General features: G+C 45.0%; 1 protein-coding gene across 1 annotated transcript in view; it reads left to right on the forward strand.

Annotated features, from left to right (window-relative positions):
• Window positions 1-7,415, forward strand: part of LOC126156169 (uncharacterized) — a 28,099-nt gene extending 20,684 nt beyond the window's left edge. Inside the window, exon 2 of the mRNA XM_049916280.1 lies at window positions 5,124-7,415. Within this exon, the coding sequence (XP_049772237.1) occupies window positions 5,124-5,513 (390 nt within the window). The 3' untranslated portion in view covers window positions 5,514-7,415. The remainder of the gene's footprint in view (window positions 1-5,123) is intronic.
• The last annotated feature ends 1,772 nt before the right edge of the window (window positions 7,416-9,187 follow it).

A 9,187-nucleotide genomic window follows, 5' to 3' on the forward strand; every position in this document is an offset into this window, starting at 1 on the left:
CAGAAATTAATTCATTACTGTTGTTGGACTCTTGGTCTTGACATTACGATACCTCTGTCTTTCAGGACGATGACGAAAAGACGATATAATCCTGTTTCCATCCGGAATAACCAATGCGATTCCTGCTACAGAATTTTTTCCACTGTGTGAAAGTATTTTTAAAGAAACTGTTGGACAATATTATTTCCGATAGTTCCGTGTTATTTACGGTGTATTAGGAGGGCAGTGTTCTTAACTCTCAGTCATTTGTGCGTTATCAGTTTGCACCGGCACATTTTACAAACTGCTTTAAGTATGCTCCGTATGCAGCACAGTAAGCAAAGCAACGGGCAGTACTATATCTTACTCCACCCCAGTTATGTCTAAATAATACTAGTAATTACTGTGACGTGCCTGAAAGCATTTATTTTCTTTCGTCAGGTGTGCTTGGTGTAAGGAAAATGTTTGTCCGCATGGCTGTAACGAATCGTGCAGCCACGTCTCGATCCTTGAGTGAACAGATGGGGACGTTTGCAAGGCAACAACCATTTGCACGAACAGTTCTACGTTTGCAGCAGCATGGACTATCAGCTCGGAGACCATGGCTGCGGTTACCCTTGACGCTGCATCACAGACAGGAGCGCCTGCGATGGTGTACTCGACGACGAATCTGGGTGCACGAATGGCAAAACGTCAGTTTTTCGGATGAATCCAGGTTCTGTTTACAGCATCATGATGGTCGCATCCGTGTTTGGCGACATTGTGGTGAACGCACATTGGAAGCGTGTATTCGTCATCGCCATACTGGCGCATCACCCGGCGTGATGGTATAGGGTGCCATTGGTTACACGTCTCGGTCACCTCTTGTTCGCATTGACAGCACTTTGAACAGTGGACGTTACATTTCAGATGTGTTACGACCCGTGGCTCTACCCTTCATTCGATGCCTGCGAAACCCTACATCTCATCAGGATAATGAACGGCCGCATGTTGCAGGTCCTGTACGGGCCTTTCTGAATACAGAAAATGTTCGACTGCTGCCCTGGCCATCACATTCTCCAGATCTTTCACCAACTGAAAACGTCAGGTCAATGGTGGCCGAGCAACTGGCTCGTCACAATAAGCCAGTCACTACTCTTGATGAACTGTGGTATCGTGTTGAAGCTGCATGGGCAGCTGTACCTGTACACGCCATCCAAGCTCTGTTTGACTCGATGCCCAGGCGTATCAAGGCCGTTATTACGGCCAGAGGTGGTTGTTCTGGCTACTGATTTCTCAGAATCTATGCATCCAAATAGCGTGAAAATGAAATCACATGTCAGTTCTGGTATAATATATTTGTCCAATGAATACCCGTTTATCATATGCATTCCTTCTTGGTGTAGCAATTTTAATGGCCAGTAGAGTAAAATATTGGTTATTGAGAAATTATCAGAAGAACTGTGCAGTAGGGATTGTTATGAAATGATGTATATGTAAGAAATATTTCATTTCGATAAATTAAAGTCATGATTGATGGTTAATATAACATCGAACACTGGCTTGATTCACGAGGGTCGTTCTATGAGAAATGAAACAATTTTTTTTCTGAAAGCAGGCTGGTTTTATCCAGAATTCCAATACACTATATTATTCCCCACTCTTTTGGCTATAAAACCATATTTTTCAACATAGTTTCCTTTCAATGCGACAGCCTTACGCCTGCATACTCGGAGAGCCTGTACGCCCGCATGGTACCACAGTTAGTCGTCGTGGGAGCCAACGTCTTGCTGCATCAACAGCCCCGCCATCATCCTTGTACTGCGTGTCGTGGTGTGCATCTTTCATTGGGTTAAACAGATGGAAATTGCGAGATATGGCTGTAGGACGAATGAGGACGAACTGTCCGATGAAGTTTTGTGCGCCCCTCTCGGGTGCAGAGACCTGTGTAACGCCTTGCGTTGTCACGGAGAAGGAGAAGTTCGTTCCCATTTTCGCGGCGCCGAACACGTTGAATTCGTTTAAGTTTCCTGAGGGTAGCCAATACACTTAATCGATGCAAGATGGTGGAGGACATGAAACAGAATAACGTCTTCAGACTCTCAGAAGACCGTCGCCATGACTTTACCGGCTGATGAGGCTGCTTGAAGTTTTCCATCGGAGGAGAAGTGATGAGGCGGCACTCCACGGATTTCCGTTTTGTTTCCGGTTCGATGTGATGAAGACATGTTTCATTGATGTTCGACAAAAAATTCTCGGGATCAGCTTCGTAACGCGCAAGTGATTCCACACAGATGGTCGTCGTTACTCTTTATGGTCTTCTGTTAGAAGGCGAGGCACACACTTTTCGACTTCTCCAGTTGGTGGAAGGATGTGCCGGCACTACTGACAGACACGTTGAGTTGTGCAGTAAAGTATTTGAGTGTGATCAATCGGTCACCTCGCAGGTTGCAACATTGCAGGAGTCACAACTGTGTGCAACCAACCGGCACGCGGAAGATCGGACAGATTTGCGAGACCATGTTGCGACGATGACAGTCGCCTCGTCGGCGCTAACCGTACTTTTGTTCTCTGCCAGGTCTCTTTCGACATTCTGCAAACACCTGTGGATATCTGCGAAGCTCTCATTTGCCTCCAACAGAGTGAAAGCTCTCTGCTTCGAACGCACCTCCGTTACAGACGCCTTTTTGAAGACTACGTATAGCGCCACCAGCTATGAGAACTTCACTTTTTTTTCCTTTATTGAATTTCGACTCCCCCCGAAGGAGGGGGGGGGGGAGGGGCTGGCAATACCTTTAGTACGCTGCTCTTCGGCCTACAGAATTTTTAAAACATAAGAATATGATAAGAAACACTAAAAGCAGGTGATAAAACGGTGACTTAAATTGTAAAACGGCGGAAAATTGTGGAAAGTTAAAACTTAAAACAAAGGGTTGGTGATGCTAATAAAATACACAGCAAGCAGACAGGTAAAATAGTAGACAGACAATTGAAAAACACGGCGACAGTCTGGTTTCTGTTCGCAAGAGATATAAAAATCACACCCAGCTACAGTATGATTTCCGTTCGCAACACTTTGGAGAAGATGCACAACACTGAACACTCAGTGGAAACATTGCACTAAAAAGTAGGCACGAAGGTGACACACCACAGCCAAGGGCTGATGGGGAGGGTGGGGGGGGAGGGTGGGATCTGGACAGGTGAGGGAAAAAAAGGGAGAGGAAAAGCGAAGGGGGGGGGAGGGAATCCGACGGAGGAAGAGTACTCATAAGGGGGGCAGGGCGGACACGAGACGGAATGGGGAAAGACAGAGGAGGGAAATGCAAAAGGACTTGGGGGAGAGAAGGGAGTCAGAGATAGGGTAGGTGGGGAAAGAAACAGGATGGAAGGGGGGGGGGAGGGAGCCCAGGAAGAGGATGGAGGAAGGGAGGGGGAGGTGAGAACCAGAGTTGGTAAGAGGGATAAATGAGGGAAAGAGGGCATCCTCTGGAAGGGGGATCGACGGAATCTACCTTGGGAAAGGAGGTGAAGGGTGTAGAGATGGAAGGTAGGGGGGACACAACGGTGAAGGCACGGCAGAGGGCGGTGGTTGGAGAGGAGAGGAAAACCAGGGGATGTGGGGGATCAAGGCGGTGGGAGGTGTAGAATATGCAGATATGTTTGAGGAATAGGAGCAGATTGGGGAAAGGAATCAGTTCATAGAGGATCCGTTTGGGGGACGGGAGGCATATACGGAAGGCGAGGCGGAGTGCATGGCGCTCGAGGATCTGGAGGGACTTATAAGAATTTGGGGAGGGGGGTGGATATCCAGGAAGTACTGGCATAACAGAGGATAGGACGGATTACGGATTTGTAGGTGTGGAGGATGGTAGAGGGATTCAACCTCCATGTCCGGCCAAAGAGGAGTATGAAGAGTCTGAGGCAGTTGTGGGCTTTGGATTGGATAAAGCTTAGGTGAGGGATCCAGGTGAGGTGACGGTCAATGCTGCGGCCAAGGTAGGTGAGGGTGTGGGAGAGGTGGACAGGATGGGCGCAGATGGTAAGGGAGAAATCACGGAGCCGGAAGGAGCGAGTGGTACAACCTACGATGATTGCCTGGGTCTTGGAAGGATTGATTTTCAGGAGCCACTGGTTACACCATGCAGCAAAAAGGTCAAGGTGATTCTGGAGATGGCATTGGGACTGTTGGAGGGTAGGAGCGAGGGCAAGGAATGCGGTGTCATCAGCATATTACAGGAGGTGTACTGGAGGGAAGGAGTTGGGGCATATCTGCCGTGTACAGGGGGTAGGGGAGAGGGGAGAGGACAAAGCCCTGGCGCACACCTGCAGAGGGGTAGAAGGTGCGGGAATCGACGTTACGGATGGTAACATAGGAGGGGCGGTGAGAGAGGAAGGAGGCAACCAGACGGACGTAGTTGACAGGAAGAGCATAAGTCTGAAGTTTAAACAGGAAACCGGGATGCCAGACATGGTCGAAGGCCTTTTCGAGGTTGAGGGAGACAAATTGAGGGAGACAAAAATGGCGGAGCGACGGGAGTTAAGGTGGAGGAAGAGGAGATGAATGAGGTTTAGGAGTTGGTCATCGGCGGAGCAGGAATTTCGAATGCCACATAGGGTGTTGGGGAGGAGATAAGAACTTCACGAAACTGTCGTTGTTAAAGCGGGTATATTCCACGATGTTCCACAACAAACTGCGCATTTTATCCACGGAAGTTAGCCGAGGAAATAATGGGTTGCACTATTTATCGAACGCTCCTCGTATTTTCGTCCGCTAGACACGTTTGTGAGAATTACATACGCAACGCTGTCGATGCGAACTGACCCTCATTCGAAACATTAATGATACATGACATTTTATGTATGGTTTGGGTGCTTCTGATTCATCTTGTGTCACTCCAGCTGTTAGCACTACGCGGCGCTGTGCTGTCTTGTCGCCGCGGTAGCTGGAAGGGCTGTACAAATCGATGTCATAAGCGGCTCTTCGCGCGAAAACAACGAGTAACTTCAACAATTAAAGAAAAAGCATTTGAAATGTCTTTCTTTCGTTCTTTTCTTCATGCACAAAAGTTTCAGGGTGGGTTTCGACGTGTCGGATTGGTCCATTTCCTTTCCAGTAACCCCATTGCCTGTGCAGTCGGATTGTACTCGATTTTTTTTCCCCACAGATGGCGTACGTTGGCTCTCCAGCTCAAGATCTGCAGTTCTTCCTGTACGGGAACGCGAGCGAGGAGGTGCACCGCAACAGCATGGAGTACCTGCTGTCGGAGTACCACTGCGTGCTGCAGTCGACGCTGAGCGCGATGGGCGAGCACGAGCGGGCGGCGTCCTACCCGCTGGAGCAGCTGCGCCGCGACATGGACGACCACGCGCTGCTCGGCCTCTACTGCGCCTGCAACGCCATGGGCTTCACGCTGGCGCCCAGCGGCTCCGCCAACGCCATCGCCACCAACGCCACCAACAGCCCCGCCGTGCACCGCAGGGTCTTCACCAACCCCGCGCTTCTCTCCTACATCAAACACGTCACGCCCATCTTCGAGAGCAAGGGGCTCCTCTGATACGCATCCTACCATAATCCTCTCGCTTATAGCTGAAACGAGGGCGAAGATAACGAGAACTAACTACGATGTCGCCAGTTTGTCACGGATGTGCGATGCTTGCTCTCTGCAGCAAGGCGCGCGCGTGCTGCAGGAGGCTATGGCAGTGGTGGGTGACGAGTTAGTGAGTGCGCGATTTGGTAAGAGCGTCTGGTCGCCACTTAAACCCATACACTAGAACAAGATATCCAAATTCATCTCCTTCTTGTAGATGTGATCCCATGATCCAGTCTTCTGTCTCCTCGACTCATGCGTCGATCTTCATCTCTGTACATCAACCTCCTCACTGATCTTTGCCTGTCACTTTGCTTTCATCGCTTTGCTGTTCTTTCCAGAGCCAACTTAGCCATTCGTGGTTACCTTAGCACATGTCCGACTAATCTGTCTCTTCTTTTAGCGTGTGTTTCTTCTGAATTCTTTGTCTGTTACTACTAATATCTTTTCATTTCGTAGAATACCTGATTTTGTCCGTTAAAAACGGTTTTATGAAACCCTGTGAATGAAAATAAATAACTTTTCTGCTACCAGTCATAGTTTTCTTTTATCCATATTTTACACGACGCTTTTCGGGAGATGATTCCCATTTTCAAGGGCATTTTGTCTGTGTACTACGACATTTTTACGTAACGTTTTTCGTGTGTGAGGTTCTCCTTTGTTTTGTCGACTTTGCTGCAATCTATAAAAAACGCGCCGTTTTTAGTTGGTTATCGGTTTTTATATGTAGTTAGTGGCGAAATTTGGAAGAACTTGTACTTACAGTTTTCTAAAAACGTAATTGTAACTATTTATACAAGTTGTTTTCGATTAATAATGTGCACGGAAAATTGTGGGCGATGTTTAAAAAAAGACATGTGTGAGACTGTTCACAAATGGACCATAAGAAAACTGAAAGCACAAGTTCTTCCAAATATCGCCAATAGCTACATATTAAAATCGATAACCAACTAAAAACTGCATGTTTTTTATATATTACATTAAATTCAACAAAACGAAGAAGAACCTCACACATCAAAAACATTACTTAAAAACGGCATAGCACGTAAAGAAAACGCATTTTTATAAACAAACCCATCGTGGAATACCGATCGGTTTCACAACAAAATCACTTTAAAAATGTAACATTGGGCTTTCAAATCTGATATTCAGCTGCCCCTTCCTAGATGTTTAATATGGACTTCACTGACTGAGCAGTCTTTTTTAGAGCTTTGAGTGTTTTTGATTCCGTCCAGCACTTCTTCCCCCCACATTTCAGTCTCCTCGTCCCTCCACGAATCCATGCCTATTATGTATTTCACAAACTGTGTACGTATTTCGATATTCGACGCTCTAACAATTTACACTTCCATTACATCTTCATATTAAACCTTTGCGATATTGCGCCATCCGTTCATGAAGTCATACTTTTCAATAAAAATTTTTTGCTGTGTCATAAGAAAAACGTTTAAATTTTTCGGCCACTGTTATAACGAACCGAAACGTAGAACATTGAGGAAGATGCTGTGGTCAATGTCCCAGAAGACTTTCATTGAAACTGTCAACAGCTGTGGAACATTATGGTCATGTAAATGTTAGAATTATTACTTTACGTGTTATCCAGTTCAAGATTGCACTGTACTACGGCACAAGCTTGTAGTAATAAATGACGAGAAACTGGTGTCATAAACATATCAATACTTCCAGAGTCACGTTATCTGTGGTTATACACGTGACTATGTTAAATGTGAAATGTAAATATTTCAGCGACTTTTGTATGAATCCTCTACTGAACTATCCGAACAACATATGTGTTTAGTGGCCTCGAAAGAGCGATTTACATTTGTAAGTTATAGGATAAGAGCACGACGTGTAGATGTAATTCATAATACCAGTCACAGAAATTGAGTAGATAGAAGAAATTCTCGGTTCACATGAATTATTTTTGGAATCTAATACACTTTGCGATGGACTGACTTAAAGGAATACAATAGGGTGATGAACATATCCACAGAGCAAGAACATGTGTTTTGCAGGCTTTATTGTTGTCTGTAACATATGTGTATTGGCTTCGCAGAGGGGAACACAAATGACTTCTGTCTAGATTCATTCGAGATATCTACCAAGAAAGCTAATTACTTCAAACCACGCATAAGGCCATTGGTACTAAGGTAATGTATGTAGACATTTTACATGCAAAATTTTTAAATAATTGTTAGTTTAGACGTCTAAAACATGGAGATGTAAAATATATCGAGTTTTAAAGCAAATAAGTAATCAAATGACAGCTGATTCGGAAAAAGATATATGCGAAATTACTTCATTTCTCTGATGTGTCACTGACTGCCTGCAAGAGTTACAGCTTGTGACACGTTGCTATGGTCCAACGAACAAGTGAATATGGGCCTAAAAAATTAACAGTGCACTGTGCTTATTTTGACCTATTGGCATGACTGTATCTCTCATATAGTAAAAGTCTGCTGTTATATGTTTACAAGCGTATAAAGAATTCCTTGAAAATATGCGAGTGTTACATTCACTCATTTAAAAAGAAAGTAGCTGCCTTGTACACTCTCAGCAACACGAAATTATCGAAGGTTATTGTCTCGCACTTTATTACCGTTGGAATTAACTTCTGAGTTGTTTTTAAGCGTTTAGTCACTCGGGTGTATTCCAGAACAGTTTATTTACCCTAGCGCCTCTTTATTTGAAAAGATCAGACAGTTTTGCACAATCTTCTTGCTGGTACAGTACCATTTTAATTTTGGCGAAGACTTGTGCATGACTACCAACTAGTGTTGGGGCGCGATTCTGCATTAATAGCTTAAATATTTGAAGATATTAAATCGTGTTTCTGCGCGGAAAAACCTCACTTTACACCCTAGTCGCTGTGTTCAAAGGGTGCTTTTCTCGGATTTTATCATTGTCGCAAAAAACTGTAAGTTCTTACCTGTTGTGGTGATTCTCATGCGTCATGTGTAGCTACAGTGTAAGCCTGACACATATTACAGAGAATTCGCGTTGCATCATTCCTGTAAATTCATTGCAGAACAAAGTAAATAGCTACCGAGCGGAATAGTACAGTGGTAAGGCGCTGTGTTCGCTTCCAGGAGAGCAACAGCTCAAATTCCCGTTTAGCCATCCACCTTTAAGTTATTTGTGGTTTCTCTAATCGATTAAAGTGAGTGGCAGGATGTTTCCTTTGAAAAGGGAAAGGTCGGTTTCTTTCCTCAACCTTTTCATATCCTGAAAATTGGCATGATCGACTATAATAATATGGCCCATGTAGAAATGCCTGCAAGATAAAATCCCTGCTTGCATTATACCAACTGATATCACATGAGCCAAGGCAATTTTCCGGTACGCGAGAATGTAACATGAGTGTGATGTCAAAATTCACAACTGGTCTCTGAGACAGAAAAATTACGCTCCAACTTAAGTCCCCAGTATAATGTCGCTTTGTATGCCACAGGTAGATGGTCAATGCCAAAACCGCAGAGCAGTTTCTTCATGTCGTGGAAATGCGGATGCTGTGTCACATAAAAGGAGCGGCTCTGACAAATTGTGTAATAAATAGTACAACTGGACAACAGGTCAATGTGGACGTAATAAACTCGAAAAGGCGAGACGGCTTATTATCAAATACATCACAAAATACTGAC

Source organism: Schistocerca cancellata, chromosome 2 (assembly GCF_023864275.1).
Source record: "Schistocerca cancellata isolate TAMUIC-IGC-003103 chromosome 2, iqSchCanc2.1, whole genome shotgun sequence".
NCBI classification, from domain to species: Eukaryota; Metazoa; Arthropoda; class Insecta; order Orthoptera; family Acrididae; genus Schistocerca; species Schistocerca cancellata.